Below are 22336 nucleotides of genomic sequence, written 5' to 3'. Positions count from 1 at the left end.
TAGGAGCTGAACCTGCATGTGGGGCACTTTGTGGATGATGAGCTAACTCTGTTTGTTCCACCTCCCCTCCAGAACTGTCAAGTAACCCATCTCTGGCTTCGATCCTCATCCCTGCTCATGCCCGGAACCAAGCAGCTGCTTCAACCCCTACAAATGCTACAGCGGCCTCAGGTGAGAACATGCAACTGCCTGCCTCCCTCCTCACCCTTGCTCCCCTGCCCAGGCACTTTCCCTCTGCTGAGGCCCACAAGCTGCCTTGGCCCTCAAAGTGAACAGGGAGGAAGGGTTTGTTTCAGTATCACCCAAATCCTAACTCAGGGCACTCAAACTCTTGTTTTTTGACTGCTTAGTTTGTTGGTCCTTCTCACTCAGACCTCCACTATTAAAAAAATCATTATCTCACTTGGCTTTTAGCAATCCTTGTGGATTAGTTTGCACCTAACTTCTGAGCTCTCAGCTAGCCTGAAATTAATGCTGACTTGGAGCATGAGTTTGTGATGCCTAGGAAGAGAAGAAACAGCTAACTCAGTGCATGCAGCCTCCATGTAGCGTGGATGGGGAGGATTTTTTTCCCTAAAGGCATTAGCATTTAAGAGTCTAGTTAAGCAGTTCAGTCAGTGTGCTCACTGTCTCATCTAAGTAGTTCAGTTGCTTTTTACTGAGTTTGTTCATGTCATCTCGAGCCACAAGGCAGATTCCTTTTGGGTTTTGGCCAGCACTGAGTGATTTTTTTTCTTTGCCTCTTGCTCTGTCTCAAGTTTCTGTCAGAAACCTTTTAAAAGCTCACTGTTGGCCTTTAGCCATTGCATATTGTATTCTGTTTCCAGTGAAAGCTTAAAAGCCTGGTAATACCAGTTGGGAGACTCCCAAAGAAAATCCCAGGTGCTGCAGGATGTAGCAGAGGTGATTCAGTACCCAGCACTTTTCCTCTGAGTCAGCCCTGAGTCAGCACACCAGCCGACTGTCTGGGGCTGGGCCAGCCAAAGGCAGGCTGCAAAATGGGTGTGTGTGTCCTGCGTGTACCTCAGCCCCATTTGACAAGGGCTGTGGCCCCTTTTGAGGTGCAAGGTACTTTCTTAGTGTAGGATAGCTGATAAGGAGAAGGCCTGATTAAAAAGCTGTTCTTGAAATGTGCAGGAAAGCATTTGCTGGTTGATGTGCCAGATAGTTACCTGATACCTGATGCACTTGGTCCAGCCAGTGCTGTATAGAAAGCATTTTCATACTTTGGGACAGACAGATGCACCCAGGTTTGAAAGATGAGGCTTCTCTCTGAAATTGTAGTAGCAGCAGATAAAAGCTACAGCTTACACAATTTATGTGCTCTGAATTTAGGAGAAGACAAATTGCTATTTTAAAATCTAGTATTTTTGTTTCACACACTTGGTGGTATTTTGCAAATATTCTTGTTCTCTGTGTGCATCTGTTGCCCAACAACTAGTGAGAAAAAAAGCAGATAAAGTAGTAAAAGTGATTTAAAAACTACAAAATACAAACATGAAAAATTATTTTAAGCCTTTCTTAAAAATATTGTTTTGCTTAGTGTTCCTTTCATGCCTTTTATGGAGTTCTCTTTGCCAAGACCCCAAGATAGGGTCAAAAAATCTGTTTTCACTCAGCGCTTTTCAAGGGTCCATGTGGGGGGAAAATGCATTAGGTCGAGTCCTAAATGTGAAGTATTTAAAAAACAAACAAAAAACCCCCAGAAAGCCAAACCAACCAACCAACCAAAAAAACCAAAGCCCACCCCACCCTCAAAAAAACCCCTGTGTTAATTATGTCAGCATTTTTAAAGCTTCTGTTTGCAATCACTTCACTGAGTTGGGATAAGACCTTCTATTTGTAGTTCAAACCAAAATATAATATTCTTGCATCTTGGACGTAATTGGAAAGAAATTGTGAAATTAAGTTCAGCTTGTGGCTTTGGGTTTCTGCAGCACAACCGATTGGTTGTTTCTTAATCACATGGGTTCTCACAGCAGATGGTGGCAATGTCATCACAGGTATGATTTTTAGGATTAGGTCCTGTTGAGGTCATTTTAATCTGTTGTGCTACATTTAGCAAGAGATTTTCATAGAAGGGATTCCTTCTTTCTCTATACTCCTGCACCTCCCAGAGCAGTGAATGTTGCATTGTTCAGTGACTTCAGCAAAACTCCCACCTAACCCAGGGCATCCTGGTAGGCAGGAGACTTTTCTGCAAAATGTTAGCAGTACAAGTTCAGAGACTAGTTTTTTGAGTGGTGATGATGCGCCAAAATGTAGCTCTCAAAGCAATAAAGGGAAAAGCAAATCATAGGTAACTGTAGTTGACTTTATTAGTGTGTAACTTGTGCTCTGTCTAGCAAGCAGAACTGACACTGAGGTTCAAGTGTCCATTATGTCCAACCTGCTCCATGAGCTTGAGGCACAGGTGCACGTACATTGCAATGCAGTGTGTCTGTCCATCCCTGTAGGTAACCAGGTGGGTGGTTGTTACCTGCTTGCATAATAAATAGCTCTTGTTATTTTTATAGCTGTCCTGCGGGTGTGCAGCCATGTCAGAATCTCAGCTTTCTGATAAGGTGTAAAGCACCACTTTTGATCATGCAGCTAGGCAGGGTCATAGTTAGAGAATAACCAGAGAAAAGAGGACTATTTGTCCGAAGTCTATCAAAGTAGTGTTTCCAAGGAGACTTAGCAGTGGTGTGGTAAGAGATGGAAAGATTGGCTTTTCAACATACCATGTTAACAGGGCAGGTTTCATCAAGCCAGCAAGACTAGCCCTTGTGCTAACCAGTATGACACACATCTACATTTTTAAAAGTTATCCAAAGCAAGTAATTTTTGTTAACTGCTAGATTCACAATGATGCTTCAGTCACCCAATGCAACAGTAATCCTGGGATCATGATCTTAAATGGAGAGGAATTATTTTAAGTAATTTTTCAGTGTTAAAAAAGTATTTGTTGTAAATTTCCTCTTCTCTTGAGGCATAAAGCTGGACTCGCTGTAATAATGGCACCAGCAAGAGTATGAAGCCTTGCTGCACTGGCATTAGTAAATTCACCCAAATGTTTCTGAGAAATTCTCTGACATTAGTAGCATGTCTAAAGCAAAGTGGAGGAAAAGGAATATAAGATTTATTGGCCACTGCTTGAAATAGTGTGGTAGCTTTCTGTGAATTACACTGGGCATTGATTAAAAATGCTAGTTCAGCCATGCTTCTGGGGATGCTGCCTTGATGTAGCTGGAGGAGGAAGAGGATGGTTTCATAGCTGTGCAGCCATGGCATCCGAGGGGGGAGCATGCACACCAAGCTGAATGCATATCTGCTTATGCGGCTACATATTTTTCTTCCTGAATCAGCCAGCAGCAGTAGTTACCTCTCTGTTAGTCAACATTAGGATGGGAAGAGCATAATTGCCATCTGCAGGGAAGTTGTGCCAGCAGGGATTCTGGGGTCATAGTCTCAGTCATCCCGCTGTGTTGATCCCATGTAATCCCAAATGCAATGATGTGCCTGAACTTTCGGCAACAAAACAGATTAGAACTGGTGTTACCTGCCACTGTGTGGTAGTTGAAAAAGACCACAGTGCTCTATAAAATAAGATTTAGTGCATTTGTGATATTCCCATTGAAGGAATTTTGGAAAACTTTAATTTCTTAACTGGGAGAATATAGACAAGCAATTAACTCAGGTTTCTACAAGCTCAGCACAGGGATGATTCCTTGACAGAGAAGTAAAACTTGCATATTTTGCCCTTGCCAGTTTTGCTCAGAGCCTGGATTTTTACATCCACAGGCAGGCACAATAGGGAAACCAGGCTTTCCTTCTCCTTCCACTTGTTTCCTCAGCTGTCTTGTGAGGATTCCCCGACTGGTGGTAGCTTTGTTTCTGTATCTTTGCAGATGAGCAGCACAGTCTGTCAGCATTACAAATCCAACCAGCTAATGCTGTCATTAGTGCTAATGGGCTTTCTCAGGCTGGGCTGGCGTCTCTGTCATTCTCTGAACTGTAGCCCTGTCTTTGCTTTCCGGGAGGTTTCTGAGGAGTGTCACGTACCCTCCAAGAAAGCTGAGGCATTCCTCAGAGGGAAAAGCTGACTTGGAGGAGGTTCTCTGCAGTGATGAGAGATGCTTTTGCCCTCTGTTTGAAAGAACTTTTGGAAGCAGCTGACACTTAAGCCCTGGTGACTCTTCCTTGCCTGCACAGGCAGAGGTGTCAGGTGGGTGGTTTAGGACAAAGAGGCTGCTCTGACCTGGAGCTGCAGTCTGACCAGTGCTCATCTGTCCTGTGCCAGAGAGCTGCATCCAGCTGCTGGCTGTGCTCCCCAGCAGGGCTTTGGCAGTGGCACAGGCCACTGCTTTGCAAAACAGATGTCTTTTACCATCATTGCTGAAGGCCTAGATCTCCTTCTTTTATGCCCAAATACTGATTTCTCATGGAGAGAAGGAGTAAATGAATGTCCAGAGAACCTCATACTCCAGTTGTGCTCTTTTTCCAGTGCTTCAGCAAAGAGATGCTGGAACAAGCCCCTCTTCGTTCCTCAGATGTCCTGTCAATGCAGAGTCAACAAATGAACTGAAATGTCAAAATACTGCATTTTCTTGTGGGTTGGGAGCAAGTGCAGCCTTGAACTTGCTCTGCACTGTCCCAACCTTGGGGAACTTCTATATATTGTTGGACTGCATCACCTGACTGACTTTCTTTTGACATGTGGCATATATATTTCTCAGGAACTCCCCCATTAGAGTGATGATAGAAAAGGAGCATGTATTACATGGAGCTCCATCCTCTCCTCTTCTTTGCTTTATCTCTGTGCAATAGCAATGTAATGATAACAATTTCAGCCTCTGCTGTCTTCAGGAAATGGAGATCAAAAGGCACATTTTATATCATCAAATGAAATACAAGCACTTTCTGTACACATATAGCGAAATCTTCTGCCAACAATACAGACTCCAGCTGGACTGCTTGCATCAGGCACTGCCAGCAGATGTTGCATTAACTGGAGTTTATCTATACTTGAAAATTAATCTAGAACAGGCACGGTGAGAGTTTAAAGTGTGGAAACTGTTACCTGGCTTGCTGGGTCACTTTTGATTTCCCTAGTCATCGTTGGTCTGCATGCATGTGGGATTTGGGAATTGCTCCTTCAGGGAAATTCTCCACATAGGAGGATGTCTCTTGCCTGCAAGGCTAGCTTCCCAAATAACGTTGGTATTGTTGTCATGCTGCATTGGGGCTTTAATTGTATGAGGGTATTTTTTTATCATCATGGTCATTGCTTCATGAGGGAGGGGATGCAATTAATTTGGCGTGAGATGAAAAGGAACAGGAAAATCCGAGAGCAGTCGTCTGGCATCTTCTGCCCACAGGACAATTTGCCTTTCTTCCCACACTCTCCTCACAGCATTTCCTTTTCAAGTAGACATCACCCTCTCTTCCCACTTGTCCGTTGTGTTTCTGGATGCTGCTGCTTGTTTGATTTCCTATTTTTGTCGCAGTTGTGTGTGTTACTTAATTTGTGACTCAGCAAGTGCTGCCCATCTCTAGACAGCATGTGTGATGTGGTCGTCATGCTGGAGGGAAGGGATGCCATCCAGAGGGACCTCGGCAGGCTTCAGAGGTGGGCCTGTACAAACCTCATGAAGTTCAGCAGGGCCAAGAGCAAGGTCCTGTACCTGGGTCAGGGCAACCCCAAGCACAAATACAGGTTGGACAGAGAATGGCTTCAGAGCAGCCCTGAGGAGAACAACTTAGGAGTGTTGACTGATGGGAGCCAGCAACGTATCCTGTTCTGCATCAAAAGAAGCATGGCCAGCAGGTTGGGAGAGTTGATTCTGCTCCTCTTCTCCACTGTTGAGAGACCCCACATGGAGTACTGCATCCAGCTCTGAGGTCCCCAGCATAAGGATGTGAACCTGCTGGAGAGAGTCCAGAGGAGGATGATGAAGATGATTGGAGGGTTGGAGCATCTCCCCTATGAAGACAGGCTGAGAGAGTTGATGCTGTTCAGCCTGGAGAAGAGAAGGCTCTGGGGAGACCTTAGACCACCTTCCAGGACCTAAAGGGGGCTACTGGAGAGGGACTTCTTACAGGGGCGTGTAGTGATAGGACATGGGGGAATGGCTTAAAACTGAAAGAGGGCAAGTTTAGATTAGATATTAGGATGAAATTATTTACTGTGAGGGTGGTGAAGCACTGGAACAGGTTGTTCAGAGTAGTTGTGGATGTCCCATCCCTGGAAGTGTTCAAGGTCAGGTTGGACGGGGCTTGGAGAAACCTGGTCTAGTAGAAGGTGTCCCTGCCCATGACAGAGAGTGGAACTAGATGATCTTGACAGTCCATTCCAACCCAACCCATTCTATGATTCATCCCATTGCCTTTGCTCATGGTTGCACTTCCAACCGTGACCAGGTCAGTATGGCAGAAGAGGAGTGGGGTTTCATTACTAGGTTACTGTAGACCATCGTCCAGCTGCATTGCCCTGCAAGCTCTTCCATGCGGGAGGAATGTCACTGCTCTCCCCACCCACCAGTTGTATTTTGTCATGTCTGGTACCTATGCTAGTCATACAGTCCTTCAGTCTGAGGTCAGTAAATCTGTTCTTTTTATAAGCCCTTTCCACGTGTCTTTTGGAATACACTATTTGCCCAGTCTGCCCTCTTCTGTACCAAGATAATAAGTCTTTCTTATGTTTTTTTCCTGTTGCAGTTTTGATAGCTTTGCAGTTAACCTTACTTAAATGAAGTGGGCGAAATGTATGGCAGTCTCTTGTAGAAAACCTCATTTAATATCTTTTTCTCATTCCATATTTTACATGTTTAGATGTTCACCCACTTACTTCTTTGTGCCTTGACTAATCAGATACTAGATAAAATGGTTCCAGGTGAAATTGGTGCATTTTTTCCCCTATCAACTCTTGTAACACTACAAACGTTTAATTTTTTTTTAGAGAAAATACTTGATGCATGTGGCCTATGAAAACACAGTTACAGTGAATTTCCTTTTGGTATTTTTTTGCAAACACTGTTTTCTTGGAACGCACTTTGACACATGCCCTTGATCCTGTGACTTGTCTCTGTGAAACACTGTCCCTCCCTGAGAAGAGAAGGTGTTGGAGACCGTTTACTGCAGAGACCCAATCCTCTGTGTGCTTGTGTAAACCTTGTTACTGGCTTCAAGTCTTAATGTTAATCTGCTTCAGCAGTTCAGAGACTGGCAGATCCAACTTGCATTGAGCAACACAGAATAAAGTAGTAAATTTGAAAGACATTTATTAAAGCAACCAGTGCATGAGTTACACGGTAGCATACAAGCTGTTTCTGCCAGGGGAGCAGGCTTGTCATGTTTGTTGTCTGCACCATTCACACAATTAACAGGCACCTTTGTTATAAGAAGGACTAACAATATGAAACTTCAGCACCAGTGTGAGACCTTGTCGTGACCACAAACACTTGATGTGTTGGCTTTGGCCGTGCCAGAGTGCCTTGTCCTGCAGTTAGAGTTGGGGGAACGTAACACAGGCGACTTGGTACTGCTCAGGTACTGCAAAACCTGCCAGAGCCCAGCTGGGTGTTTGCATGCCAGCCCTCAGCCCTCCAGACTGCCTTTGTCCTGCTTAAAGGCCATCTTTCCCCTCTCCCCAGATTGCATTGTTCCGTCTGCACCCCTGAAGGCAGGAGAGCATCCTAACCAAACAGCATCTTGTTGGGAGTTGTGGGTTTCCCTGTGTAGAGAATGTTGTAGTTGTTTGAAATGTGTCTCTATTTTGGAGGTAATGCTGGTTTGTTTTATCTCTCTTCCCTTCTCGTCTGTCGTTTGCAGATGTTAACGCAGGAGAACGAGTTCAGACCAATAGTGTAGCTACAGCATCAGCCTCCAACTCCACCTGAACCAGTACCAAGCAGCCAGCTGCACAGGAAAAATCACCAGTAATTTTGAGTCTTGCTCAGCAACACTGGTCACATTTGGAAAGAAAATTAAAAAGAGGAAAAAAAAAAAAACCAACAAAACAACAAACCAACCAACCTGTTCATTTTAGTGTTCAATTTTTTATTATTATTATTGTTGTTCTTATTTAACCTTGTAAAATATCTATAAATACAAACCAGTTTCATTGTATTCTCACTCTGCAGGGTGTCCGGGGCAGGGGACTAGGTGGGGGGAGGAGGGAAAGCGGAGCAATACAACACACCAATGTCTCTCCCCTCGACAATCTCTTCATGTTGGAAGTTTGCTGTTGTGTACTTCAGAACCAGGACTCTTGCCTCATACCCCCTCCCACAACAGAAAGAAGGAAAAAAACAAAACAAAAATACCCCAAACCTCATTCTCTGCTGAAGTTTTTTTTTTTAACCCTCTTTTTTTATTTTCTTTTTAAGTGAAGTTTCGGACTTTGATGTAGTGCACAGCTTGAATTTGGTCGGGAGCTTAGCAGGGGTCATTCAACAGAGCTCAGCGTTTCTTGTCAGCAAATCCATATCCCAGGTTATCTGAAGAACTGCCCCAGCTTGGCATGGGGAGCAGGCGACGTGGTAGGAAAATAGGTTGCCATGGGGTGGGGGGGAGGGTTTGCCGTGTGTCTAAGGCTTGAACCGCTAGTGGAAGCCTTTCATTTTAAAAATCAGTGCTAGTGATGAAGAAATCTACAGCTTCATATGGGAAAAGCCTTTCCCGAGTGAGTGATATATAATATAATACACACACATGCACCAACACCAGCGGTTGGCTTTGCCGAAGCAGCCCCTTTGCCCAGCCGGAGCTCCTGCTCCCCGTGTGTCGGGCCGGCGCAGGGCAAGGAGGACGGTCAGCTCCGGCTTCAGCAGAGAAGAGCGGACGAACAAAATCCTCAGCAGGGGCGGGGGCCCAGCTGGTGGATGTTAAGGGACTTTTTGGAAAGTGGCCACTGTGAAAGCTTGTTTGGTTGGGTTTTTTTCTCTCCCTGCCCCTCCCCGGCTCTTGATTTGAACAGGCTTCCCTTTCCCAAGGTGTGTACAGGAAAAGGACACCAGGGGTTATAATGTGAACTGTTAACAGGCTACTGGTTTATTTTGTAATATTTTTTTAAACTGCAGTTTTAACTTGCAGGATGCCACATTCTCCGATAGTTCTGATTTTAAATTCACAGCTAGAATCTGTATTTAATTTCATCTTTTTTAATCTCTTGCCTTTTTTTTTTTTTTTGGATCTCTATTTATTGATGCATGTTGCCACGTCGCCATTATGTTAGAATATTAAAATACACATCCGAATGCTCTTGACGGTAATTTGTACCTGCTGACTTGTAGGAAAGCTGGCTCTATGAGTGTGTGTGTATATATATTATATAAATATATACATGTATACATAGATACAGTACTGCTTTTTTTATTTTTGTCTACGATCTCAAATCAGTCTGACTGAAGTGTGAGGTGAATGCTTGTTCTAGTCCATCAGTTCAGGGTCCGGGTTTCCTCCCTGCGACAGCGTGTGGCGCAAGCATCCACGTCTCTCTTCCTGAAGTCAAAGCAATATTCCTCGCGAAAGGGTCAGGGGAGTGGCCGGAAACGAGACTTTTGGAGACCTGATCTTGTTGTAGGCTTGCGGTTGGTGTCCGCTCCAGCCTTATCTCCTCCTTCAGAGAAACTGTAGTCGCCTTTGGTGCTTACCGAGCTGTTACCGACCTGCGGATCTCTAAGGCAAGCAGTTGCTTTTCGGGAGCACGCGGACCTCCATGTGGCCCGGGGGTGACCGGCAGTGGTGGCTTTGGCAAGCTCGGCCGCTGCAGGGGCAGCAGGGGCTTTGTCACGAGCTCGGTGCGTTTCTTCTTGTACCTTTTGTGCTGTTGACGTGGGATTTTTTGGAAACTGTCTCTTAGCAGCCCCTGGAACTGATAAAAGCCCTGCCTTCTCCCTCCTGCCTGACACATGGAGGATTTGGGGAGGCAGGAGCTGTTTGAAGAGGTGAGTGACCACCTACCGTGAAACCGATAAACCCTCATGTTATACCCTGCGGCTGTTTGCTGTTGGGCACACACACAAAAAAAAAGGTTTTAAAGCTTTTTAGCTGTCATTGCATTCCGGCTGGCTGCAAAGGAAAGCACACCCACGTTGAGAAACAGAAGGCTTTCCAAATCCTTACCTGCAGCTTAATAGAAAGGGCTGAAGAGTGTCTTTAACGCATGCGCTCGGCTAGTCAGTGTCCTGAAAGGTAAGTGAAGGGGCTTGGTTGACCCAGTGATCCAAATCCATGCGGGAGACTCAAAAAGTAGGACAGTGGCAGGGTATGGATCTGCTGTATAGACAAGACTGCTGAAGCACTGGCCACAGACGCTGTTCTTTGGAGGCAGTAAATTACCGAGTCTTTAAAAAACAAAGTAATAAAACTATCAAAGAAAAATTGCTGCTTGTGCCAGGAAATGTGGCTTTTCTTTTTCAGTTTTTTGTTTAGGACTGGCGGAGGGGAGTTAAGAGCATTTCTCTCTGGTTTTGTGACTGTGCCGGCGTCTGTGTGTGTCTCGTGTGTGTGTGTTGGGGGGGGGGGGGGAGGGTCAGGGGTGCCCCTCTGGTTTTATTTCTGTTTTCAAGGATCATAGCAGGATCACACACTCTTTTATACAAGTTAGATCCAGGTCTTTGAACAACCTTTTTTTGTAAATAAGGAAGAAAAAGAAAAAAAAAATCACAGGAGAAAAAAAAAAAAAAACAACAACAAAAACAAAGCTCCTCACCAAATTCAAGCTTGTACATTATTATTTTTGGTTGTTTTTGAATTTTGAGTTTTATTGTTTTGTATGTAAATATGTGGACCCAGGAACTGTTATTAATGAGCAAAAAGTTACCGTTCAGGGCAGTGATTCTGTTTAATAATCAGACAAAATGTAGACGAGCTTTTTAAAGCCATATAGTTTTAACTCTGTACAGTAGGTACCGGCCTGTATTATTGTAACAATAACTCTAGCGATGTATAGTGTATCTATATAGTTTGGAGTGCCTTCGCTTCCATGATTTTTTGAATTTTATTTCCCTTTTATTTTTTTCTCCTCCTCCTTTATTAACGATGTCTCCCACCCCAAACCTGCATCTTTGCTCCCCCCTCCCGCTTTCTAACTCTTTGAGTGCTGTAAGGTTTCAGTGATACCCTGATCAGTAGCGGAACGAAAGGAAACCGTCTCCACGTCATGCATTTCATTGGAGCCGTGGCTTTGTTCTGGAAGTCTCCAAGTTGCCCACCCTGCCCTTTCCTCCTCCCGCTAGCAGTGACTGATTTTGTTCGGACACTTGCCCCAGAGCTCATTTAGACTTCGCTTGTCTTTCCCCTCAGTCCTGTGCCCAGAAGCCCTCTGGGCAGTAGCAGCTTCCAGGAGGCTCAGCCTTTCCACCCTCCCTGCAGCTGTGCTGAGGGCAGAGGCCGGGCTCAGCGAGCGGAAAGGACCCCCAGGGAGGGAAACCCCCCACATCCCACAGGGTTGCTGCGCTCGGAGCCATTTGGCTGCGGTGGGAGCAGGGGCATCGCTGTAGGAGACTGCGGTGGTTTTTTCTACTGGGAGGACTTTCTGTTCCCTTTCTTCTCCCTATTTTTCCCCCACATCCCTCCCCGAAGTCACTTTTGTTTTCTTGAGATAAGTTTAACATGACTCTTGATTTCTTGTGCCCAGCACGAAGGCCTTGTTTCTAAAACTAGTTTGCTTGTGTTTTACTACCTTGTTAGTATTCCACATAAGATTGTCTTGAATGGGAAAACACGTAACTCTTTACCAAACCAAAGGTTGCTGTTTTATTTCGAAGCATCTCGTGTTCATTCCAGTGAAGCAGAGGCTGCACTTTCTTTCTGGTGACACGAAGGTCAGTGATGCCAAGCTGTTGGTGACAGTCTGCTCAGAGCTGTCTCCCTCTCTTCTTTTACTCTCTTTCGGGCTTGTTTTTTAACCCAGTGTGGTCTTGATCTGTCCCTTATGTCAGCCCTGCTGTAGAGTGGGTCTCTGAGCCGGGCTCAGTTGCAGTCTGTCTCCCTCAGTGGGCACCCGATCAACACACTGGTGTTTAATATTAAACTTATCAACCTTGCTAGGGAAAAAAATAATGACCTGCAAAAGAAAATTGGCTGGTAAAAGATCCCTGAACATTCTGTCCCCTTGTTTCGAAGCCAAGCTCTACCTAAAATGATGGCAGGTGCCTGCAGCTTGCAACTTAAAATTCCCCCCCTCCCTGGTTTTCAGTACTTGGAAAAACAGAAGTCAAGCAGCCTGTCAGACTCTTACTCCTGTACTAGGAACCTCAGCCACCGCGGAGAAAAAGGAAAAGCCGATGAGGAAAAGCACAGTAGGGTATTCGGTCCAGGCTCTGCCTTTTGGAGACTGCCAGCGGGTACCCCTGGGGTGGCAGCTGATTTCCACGGGGCTCTCGGCCGGTTCTGGTCGTAGTTGGCTTCGTTTTGCAACACTGCAATAATGGCAAAACGACAGGAAAGGAAAACAGTACCTAAGGGGTTAGCTCGAGAAAAGTAGCTTCCTTGTGTTGGTCTTTCTCAATTTATTTTTAATATATATATATAAAATATATTTATATATATATAATTTGCTTGCCTGTAAAATTTGCGTTCATTAATGTGTTGCTGATGGATCACTTGGGCCTGTACACACCAATTAGCGTGACCACTTCCATCTTAAAAACAGAAATCTAAATATATATATATATTAAGGACTGTGGGTTGTATACAAACTATTGCATACACTTGTGCAAATCTGTCTTGATTTAAAGGAAAAGCAAAACCTGTATAACATTATTACTACTTGAATGCCTCTGTGACTGATTTTTTTTTTTTTCATTTTAAATATAAACTTTTTTTGTGGAAAGTATGCTTAATGTTTTATTATTTCCCCCGCCCCATTCCCCTTGTAAATACGTTTTGTTCTGTGTGACTCGGTTCGGAAATAGTTAACTGGTACTGTAATTTGCATTAAATAAAAAGTAGGTTAGCCTGGAAATGAAATTTAAAAAATACCAAGTGTGTGGTCTTTATTTCAAAAAATTGCCCCTTTCTTTCCTCCTCCTCTCTCCCTTCTCCAACCCTTGTTCCTCACCCTCACGCCTCTTTCCACTCTGCAAGAATAGGTGGACATAAATCTTTGTAATAATAGAAGAAAAACCACAAGAAATGAGCATGTTTTCTTAAATGAACTGTGTTATTCCATGCTATTTTTCAAGAGATGCCAGCTTGTCTATGATACCGTTTGATTTGATGGAGAGAGGAACCCTGGGACATAAATATTTCAAATTGAAACCAACCAATCTTCCTTTACCGTCCACCTATAGTTACAAACTTAACCTGTGTAAACTGCTGGCTTGAATCCTGCACTCATGGTTGTTTGGGTTGTTTTTTTTAATCATTGGATCCCATTAGTAATGTTATTTGGTGGTGATCTGTAAAGTTTGTTGAGACCACGTCCAGTGGACCGTTCCTCCAGCAAATCAGCACGTAGCTATCTCTGAGTTGGGTTTCCGGTACTGGATAATGTATGTATTAAACATGACATGTCTATTAGCGCAAAAAGAAAAAAGAAAAAAAAAAAACCTTTTTTGGGCTGGCTGACCTGGCCGAATCCATTCTGTCGCTATCCTAAAGGCTAGATGCGAGGTCATGTGACTGCTGCTTCAATAAAAACAAATTTATATTGCAAAGAGGCTCCTCTCGGTTTGTTTGTGTGCCACAAGCCGCGGTTGTCCCCACAAAACCTCTGCTGGGCTCCAGGCTGGAGCCTCCACTCCGGAGCCCCTCCAGAAGTGAGAGGTGGGTGGGAAGGGCCACACTTCAGAGACACAGGGACAGATGCCTCCAGATAGCTGCTCGGAAGAGAGACTTTGGTTTAGCGGAAAGGGCCCTGTGCGCAAATTCAGCCAGGACTGGAGAAGTGCGAGTCTGGTCAGTGCCTTAAAGGACTGAGGGGGTGAAGTCTGGTGCTTCCTGCAGAGCGAGGCTTCCCCTGCCCCAGACAGCTGGCAGGGACAGGACAGTCCCTGTCTGTGAGGAGTCCACACAGTAAGTGTTGCCTTACCCTGCAATCCTCTTCGGATTGCTGATATGTGCAGTTTGGGGGCTGTTCCCGCCCTTCCTGGGTGCTGAAACCGCCCTTGAAGCAGGTGCCAGTCCCCCCCAGCTCCCTGACATGGGCTTGGGGCTTGGTTTGTTCAGCCCCTGCTCCTCTGGGTCACCAGGATAAGGGGGCCAGGCTGCCACCAACAGCCTGGCCACCCCAGAAACAACACAGGTAAGCAGTGGCTGCTGTCCCTTCACTTACATTGGTCCCACAAGGTCACCAGGGTTGGGGCTGCATCCAACTCATTTGGTGAGACTGGGGCTGCTCTGCTCGGCCTGTCTGGTCCCTGGCGTTAAAGGTGGCCAGTTACACCTGCAAAAGCATCACTGCCTGAACTACAGCACCTCTCTAGGTGAGTTTATTGATTTAAAGCTTGCCTCTGATGGGGAGTTCATCACAATCCTCAGTGATTTGGGGTGGTGGTTAGTCATCCCTGGGCACTTTTCTAGATTCACATACCCTGAGGCCTCCTGTCTCTTCTGAACTTCTCTCACCACAAATGCAAGATGTGGTGCTCTTTTTATGTGCAGTTTTTTGCACAGCAACCCTCAGCTTCAGTCTCAGGTCTCTCTTCTGAATGTCAGAGCCCCTTGACCAGGACTCAAACACCTCATAACTTCTTGCTAAGCTGACTAGAAGGGGATCCTTTGTATCTTTGTAGTATTTCCAATTGTATCTCCTCTGCCATTGTTTTTAAGACCCTCCTTAAGCAGTAGGTACCAAAAACAGACAGAGGTTTCCTCAGTAGTCTCCCCAGTGTCAAAAAAAGGCACTAGAGAGCATCTTGCAGCTGTTGCCTGTCTATCTCCTTCCCTAAGTATTGCATTCGCCTTTCTGTGAGGAGCCTGCTGTTGTCCAGTTTATCCATCAATCCCTCCTAATGTAACCCCTGCAAGCATTGCCAACAGGACTCCTAGAGTTTTATATTCCAGTCACCCTTTTAAAAGATGTAATAAAACACGTTTGCATCAAGAGCCAGTCCCCCACACAACCTTCCAGGGAATGGTCATTCTGTCGCTGTTCCCCGTGAGAAAATACTGCTCGAGACCTGTCTGCAAACCAGGTTCAAATCCACTTAGTTGTTGGTCACCAACGCCTTTGAATGACTTAAAATGCTAATCCAAGCGCAAAGCAGGACCAAGCTGAATGCGGTACAAAAGTCTGCTCCACTGATGTGCTTTGTCTTTATCGACTGAACTGCCAGCCATCTGCGTTGGAATTAAAAGTCAGTGTCAAGGCTACTGGCACCATTTGTTATCTGGAAGGTGGCAGCTTTCAGGCTGCTGGTGGTAAGGTCCAATTTGCTTTCTGTGGGAGAAGAACAAGAACCACAAAGGAGGAGGAGGGAAGTGAGCCACAAACTATGGACGGGAGAGAGAGCAGGAGCACTGCAGTTTGTGTGTGAAGCTCCAAGTCCAGTTGCTTGGAGACTGTGAGCCCAGCAGATGGTACACAACTTCATTAGCCAGTCTTGAACCTTGCTTCCCTCCCCTGGCTCTGGGAAGGGCTTGGCTGGGTTGTTGTCCTGTCTTCCTTCACTAGTCTTGCAGGGTGGTGTTCCTGGCAAGGGCCAGGGCTGCTCCATCACTGCTGGCTTAGCTAAAGCAGTTGTGCACAAAGGCTGTGGGGTCAGACCTGAGCTGCTGCCAAATCTGAGGTCTGTAGGACAGGAAGGTGTGTAAATATCAATGCCTCACGGGGCACAGCAGGAAATCCAAGCTCCAGTCTGGGTGTGAGAGTCATACAATGCCAAGTGTTTGGAGCAGAGACCAGTCCCCCAAACAAACTCCTGCTTGTGCTCGTCGCAAGAGACAGCACACGAGTGTCTGGGCTGTAAGGGAGAGCTGGACTTTCATGGCAAACACCTGCCTTTGGTCAATGCAGGAATGCAGCCCTGGATCTTGCTGCACTAGAGCTAAGTCCTGATGTCCTGGAACAGATGTTTTCTTCGTGTATCCTATTGCCCTCTGAGTATGCATGCAGTCAAGTAGGTCTCCTGTGCAGTCAGTGGAGTTAAAGCCTTCTCTTCCAGGGATTCCCTGCTCTCTGCATCACCTGTCTCTGCTCCCATACTCCTGAAGTAAGGCTGGGTCCTCCATGACAAGGTAAGTGGGGAATGAACAACCTCTTCCCTTGTGGAAGCTTGCAAGTGGCTGCAGCAGAGCGTTTGTAACCAGGGTGCTCTGTCAGGAGAGTTGCAGTGGGGCAGCCTGCCCAAGTCCAGGGCAGCCTGCAGAGCCCCCCTGCTTGCCACAGAGTGACAAAATGTGCCCGTGGGCAAACAAACCCTTGTCCCCAGGCAGAGCTGCCTGGCAGAGCACAAGCACCTGTCCCAGCAGAGGAACCATGGGCCCTGTGTATGATGGCGGGCCCTGGGAACCTGGAATGTAATGGATTGCTAAGTAGAGGAATTGAGGGGTTTGGGTTGGATTTTGGTTGGTGGATTTTTTCCCTAAGCAAAGTTTTTAAAAACTGGTGAACCCGTGACTTAAAATAGGATTGTTCACTGTAACTTCCTGCTTGAACTCCCTGTGCTTTACACCACCTCCAAATGCTGACTGGTCACAGGGTCCAGACGCCCGACAGGTCTTGCCAGAGGGAGGCTGGGGCTGCAGGGGGTGAGGTGGGGTCATGCGTGCAGTGGGAACAGCATGTGAGCTTGAGAGGGAGCAAGAGGTATTCACCCTGCTCTCACCAGCCCATCAGCTCCCTCATTACTGCCCTCTACAACTACCAGAAAGGAGGTTGTAGTGAGGGGCGGGGGTCAGTCTCTTCTCCCAGGTAACAAGCAACAGCACAAGAGGAAACGGCCTCAAGTTGCACCAGGGGACATTTAGATCAGGTATTAGGTAAAAAATTCTTCATGGAAGTGGTTATCAAGCCCTGAAACAGGCTACCCAGGGAAGTGGTGGAGTCACCCACCGTCCCTGGCAGTATTTAAAAGACATGTAGATGTGGCACTTGGGGACACAAGTTTAGTGATGGGCTTGGCAGTGCTGGGTTAATGGTTGCACTTGGGGACCCTAGAGGTCCTTTCCAACCTAAACAATTCTATGATTGTTTGCTACTGCATAACAGCAGCCATGCCCTCCTCCTCCTCCTTCTCATCTCTTTTGCAGCTCATTCCTGTAACGAAATCCTTTGCCAGGCCAGAGTGTTCAGGAGGAAGTTGGTGCTTACTGGCAAAACCCAGGTTGTTTTGAGAGCATTTTTACTCAATGAGAGTTGTTTTGGATGCTGATGTTTGTGACCAGCCTTCGGAAAAGGGAATACTGGGTGAATACTCCAGCTGAGAAGTCTTTGGACAATCTCAGTTATACTTCATTCCTCTTTTAAGATTTTTGTCTCATAGCACCAGGCCTAGGAACAGGTTGGTCAGTGGAAGCTGTTTCTGCTGGAGACAACAGATTTGGGGCCCAGACAGCAATAAAAATGGTTTGCATTTGGCTGGAGGCAGAAAAATTACACTGGCAGGTGGGGAAAGGTTTTAACAGGTAAGGAATCAACATGGTGTTTTCAGGAGGCTTTACAGGGAAGGGCTGGCTATGACTGGCTCAGTAATAAACAAAAGGGAGATTCTTTCTTAGGATCAATCCTGCAGCAACTTAAGGAGAGAGGAGCAAATGCAGCTTTTCAGTCTCTTGGAATGCTGGTGGGAGCAGCTGCTTTCCAAATGCTTGTGATGTCAAAGGGTGAGCGAGAGGCCACTGGCCAAGAAGGGTATTTAGGAGAAGGTGCAGTGCATTCTCAGTTCAGGGGCTACATAAAAGCACTGGTTAAATATTTCAGGCTTCTTTCTGCATCTGTATTCAGGGCACTGGTGCTGCTCACGCTCAGTGGTGACGTTGTCACCAGGAGCAGTAGCATCGGGTCCTTGCTGCGCAGCTGCCACTCGCTCGCTGCAATTTGCATCGAGGTAGCGCCACATCCTTCCAGCCACTGCCCCACGGAAAAGGACCAACAGTCCCATGCCCAGCACTGACTGAGGAGCTCCAGGACAGGCAAGGAGTGCAGGTCACCATGAAAGTTCCCCACTGGGGTAAACTGGTTGTGATAAATCTCAGCCGGCCGGGCTGCGCGAAGGGTCCAACCAGCTACAGACAAGTGGGCAGCCACAACGGTGAGTGTTTGCAGGAGCAGTCACAGCTCTCGGGTCTGTTGGGGATGGTGTGCTGAGCCAGGCAACACATGTGGATACAGGTAAGCAGCCCAGGAAGGAAATGGGAACAGGACATCCTTTCCGAGTGCTACATGAAGTATTGGGATGTGGCGCATGGGAAGAGGCCAAGAGAAGTGGCCTGGACTCCAGCCATGAGAGGTGGAGGAAAAGGTGCATGGGGTTGACACAGCGTGTGGGAAAAAATGAAAAACAAAGGGGAATGAATTCCATGATTGGAGCAGAGAGCCAGAGCTGCCTCTCCTCCATGGGTGTCAGCACACACCCTTCCCATTGGCCCTCGGGGATTTTCTTTCTCATGCAAACAGTGTCTGTCGAGATGCTTTTCTTGCTAGTTCTGCTAGTCCAGGGTGGATCCAGGAAGACTGAATTTACTAGTCCAGGTTTACACATTATGTCTAAGGGATTTGGCAGTTTTGGCAGATGTTCAAACCAATTCCTGCCTCTCTGGTGGGGTGGAGGGCAGGCATAGGAAACAACAGCACCTCTTCCAAGCCCAACCCTGACTCAGGAAGGCTTTGTGGTGAGGAGGCTGGTGGGTACAAGGAAGATACTGATTCACCAATCATAAAAACACGGGGAAAGCTGCAAGAATAGGATTTTGGTGGAAGCAGGGAGACAGGACTGGGAGGAGGTAGTTGGTAGTAGTGCAACTGGACCTTGTTAAAAGCCTTGGGCATGCGAGGACCATACTTGCAGGGTTAATCTCCCCTTCCCACCCCCAAAAAAGAATTTGTGTGAGGGCTGAATTGAGCCCAATGAAGTACCAGGCAGATCCTGTGTGCTTGTGAGACCAGGAACAGAGAGAACAGCAGTGCTAAGAAAGTGGCAGGAACTCTTTTAACAGCACCACATCCAGGTCTATGGCAGCAACTTTTGTGATGGTCATGTTGCTTTTAAGGGAGGCAGGAGAGGTGGGAGAGTGTGGGCTTGGTGTGGTTTTATGTTGACAGAAATGCAGATACTGTACATGTCCAGTGAAAAAGGTGTGTGTACCAGCTTCCAGCTCTCCTACTGAAAGTCCTTTCTGCTGAACTGTAGTTAGCATAATAGGATTTCCTCCTTCCACATCACAAGAGCCATACCAGCAGGGAAGCCCTGAGACAATTTGCATTCATTCATCTACTGCAAAGAGACTGATTTTTCACCATTCTCACAGTGCAGTGACCCCAGAGGCCCGTTTGGTTCAGCCTGTCTCCCCCACCTGCCAGGAGGCAGAAGCCAGCAGAGCAGCACAGCCAGGCTCCCTTTCCATGGGCAGCTGGTGAAAGAAAAGCGGGACAAGCTGAATTTTCCTTGTGTTTCCACTGTATTGGTGCAGCCCTGGAGGCATCTGCTGTGTCTGTTTTGGGTAGGGCTCCTCCCCAGGGTTGTTCTGTCTCCTGCTAGGAGAGGGAATGGTGCATTCTTATGCTGTTGATTTATGATCCCAATTCCCTCTCACTGTGCTCGTTTTCTTTCTCAAAGTATATTCTGCAAAGCTTGAAAAAAACCCCCCACACATGACAATTGAAAGCAGTTTCTACAGGAAAGTTTCCTGCAGGAATCCTGCTGTGGCCTTCAGTTTACATGTTAGGCAATGTCATGTGGAAAAGATGGCTTTACTCTGATGGTGTCCCTTAAATCATAACAGAAGCCAAGACATTTATAGCTCAGCCTGTGCACAGCATCTGGAGTCCCCTGCCCCCTTTGTTGTCATGCAGAGGGCTGCATCCCTACAGAAGAGCAGAGTCCTGAAACCTCCGTCCCTTCCCACACCTGTTGGAATACTTAACTTTTTAAAACCGTGTCAAATTGTACAGTGAGCTACATAGAGAATGTTTATCTCAAGAGATCCCTTCAGAAATACAGCAAATGCCTCAATGGATTGGTCTTCCTGTTCTACTGTTCTGCTGCATCGTTTTCCATGTCTCTCCTATTACACTGGATCTTGTGATTCATGGTATCCATCCCCCACCCCCCTTTCAACTAGGCTAAATTTGTCCAAGGTGGCCTGAGGCAACAGAGCCGATCCCTGCACAGCTTCTCCTCCCACACTGTGGAGTGTTTCGTTCTATATTTTTGCATTTGCAACCTTCCCTTTTACTGACTACCTGTGTGTGCCATGAGAATTGTTCCAAATCCACAGTCCCTAATGGGATGACCCTCGTAGAATCCTAACCAAAACTTATCACCCATCTCTGACTCCTGCCAGAAGTTGGAATACTTACAGAGGCTGCCTGACCTCACCAGCCCCTTGGTGTCCCTGGTTCAGTGACTTGAAGACCAGCAATGTTTTGGTGCAGCTCTGAGTTTCCTCTCTCCAGCTGTTATTTACAGCCCAGTGTAATACAGGGTATTCTCTCCCCTCCCTGTAATTCCTTTCCCTGTACTCTGCCCCAGCCCAATCCACAAAACAAAAACCTGATGCAAAATTTTTTCAGGAATGCACTAATAAGCCTGAATTTTTGACCAGCTGCTGGTTTGTGTTTTGTAGGAGCAGCACCATGGTCAGGATTAGCTGGAGCCCACCTGAACTTTACAGACCCAGCACAAGGATCCATCACTGAGAAATGATGGAAGCAGGGAGAGATGAGCCAGTTATCCCATTAGCAGTGAGGGCTAATACTGCCGTTTGTTGTGTAAGCTGTGGCTATCAATGAGTAAGCATTTTGGGTGTGGTGCCTGCTCCTCCAAAACGTGCATCTGACACTGGTATTGGTGCAAATGTACCTCTCAGGTGCTAAAGCCACAGACCTCGAGAATTTTGACAGGTGAGTGCTGAAGAGCTCAGCGAGCCCTGAGAGCTCTCTGACCAGATGCACCGTGCCTGTCTGCAGCCTGCTGCTTTCTGACATACTCAGCTGGAGCACCCCCGTGCTTGCAAACATGGCAAAGCCAGCATCCTTTCTGTGTGGCCCCCTGGAGCTGGAAAGCCAGAGTGACTAATACTGTTCTAAGAAAACTAAGATTCTTTCAAGAATTGTTCTCCTTCGGGATGATAAAAAGCAAGAGGTCAGTCCAAAGAGTACTGTTTCTGGAAAATACATCAGCCCCTCTATGCCCATGTCATTCAGCTATCACCTAGCCTTAACTGTTAGTACCAGACACTGCCTGCTTGGCAGGAACCACTCTGCTGAGGTCAAAGGCACTTTATGCAAGGACTAATTATGTGAAAAGATGATGCAAAATCTGACCGTTTTCATTCACCTCCAATGCTTTATCAATAGCTGTGCTAATGCAGGAAGCCACTTGGCCCGACACCACTAAGGAAATCAGTGGGACATGCTTGACTGTGTATGGTCTCAACTGAAAATTTCCCACTGATGGAGTATTTTTTCATTTAATGTTATTGATGCAAGGAAGTACCATCAAAAGCCCAGGTGCAGATTTTTATTGGTCTGTGCCAGGAAAACAAACAAAGAGTGCTAACACTGCTTTCTCAGTCAAGCTTCTCTTAATAATCAGAAGAGGAAAATGAGCTAATAAAGTCCAAAGCAAGCTGGGGAGGGAGTGGAGGGAGCTGCCACACCAAAATGTATACAGAGTGGCTCCAGGACAACATTGCTGGCAGGCATCAGGAAGGAAAGCCCAAAGGAGAGAGAGGATTTTCCATTCTGGGTGCTCTGAAAAAGTAGATATAATGTGCTTCCCTCACCTTCAGCATGCTCTGAGCTCAAATCATGGAGGGGAAGAGAAACTCACCTCACGCATCTTCTATCTCTAGGAGGCTGTGGGATCCTTGCTTTCTTTGCACAGAAGTTTATCTAGTTCACGTGCAACTGTGGCAGCTGCCCCTGGTCCAGCAGCTGTCCCACTCACAGCAGTGCCGGCTGTCCCAGCAGGAGGATCTCCCTCTATCCTGCTGGCAGACGTCTCCCGATGCAGTGCCGGATCAGCCAAAACCCCCTCTGTGCCCCCATGGATGATCTGATGAGCAGCGTAGATGTGTTTTCTTTGGGACTGCCTCACTGCACATAAAAAGAGGTAAGGCTTTTACTTGGAATTGTACAGCAAAGTGTTCTCTGTAGGGGAGAAGGGAGGGATAGTTTTAGCAATCCTGCAGCTGTGGAAAAGTCTATCTCAGGAAAAAAAATCACGCCCTTCTAACTTTGGCT

The 22336-nt window shown here is 46.5% G+C and overlaps 2 protein-coding genes and 1 long non-coding RNA gene across 9 annotated transcripts in view; 2 read left to right on the top strand and 1 right to left on the bottom strand.

Moving 5' to 3' along the window:
- Positions 1-13646, top strand: part of GSK3B (glycogen synthase kinase 3 beta) — a 155257-nt gene extending 141611 nt beyond the window's left edge. For both annotated transcript variants that reach the window (XM_064644465.1, XM_064644464.1), the window contains 2 exons: positions 73-171; positions 7813-13646. In XM_064644465.1, coding sequence (XP_064500535.1) covers positions 73-171; positions 7813-7880 — 167 coding nt within the window. In that variant the 3' untranslated portion in view covers positions 7881-13646. The remainder of the gene's footprint in view (positions 1-72; positions 172-7812) is intronic.
- Positions 9157-22336, bottom strand: part of CFAP91 (cilia and flagella associated protein 91) — a 44303-nt gene continuing 31123 nt past the window's right edge. For all 3 annotated transcript variants that reach the window (XM_064644459.1, XM_064644458.1, XM_064644460.1), the window contains 2 exons: positions 21924-22189; positions 9157-21844 (listed from right to left, as the gene is read on the bottom strand). In XM_064644459.1, coding sequence (XP_064500529.1) covers positions 21942-22189 — 248 coding nt within the window. In that variant the 3' untranslated portion in view covers positions 9157-21844; positions 21924-21941. The remainder of the gene's footprint in view (positions 21845-21923; positions 22190-22336) is intronic.
- The window catches only part of LOC135409231 (uncharacterized), a 124624-nt gene continuing 120381 nt past the window's right edge, over positions 18094-22336 (top strand). For 3 of the 4 annotated variants that reach the window (XR_010428104.1, XR_010428107.1, XR_010428105.1), the window contains exons 1-2: positions 18094-18182; positions 21946-22205. This is a non-coding gene — a long non-coding RNA (uncharacterized LOC135409231). Of the gene's footprint in view, positions 18183-20715; positions 22206-22336 lie in introns of all 4 variants that reach the window. The other variant, XR_010428106.1, reaches the window with a different exon arrangement.

Source organism: Pseudopipra pipra, chromosome 2, assembly GCF_036250125.1.
Source record: "Pseudopipra pipra isolate bDixPip1 chromosome 2, bDixPip1.hap1, whole genome shotgun sequence".
NCBI lineage: Eukaryota > Metazoa > Chordata > Aves > Passeriformes > Pipridae > Pseudopipra > Pseudopipra pipra.
Note: the sequence above shows the minus strand (reverse complement) of the source record. Positions and strands in the feature narration are given on the sequence as shown.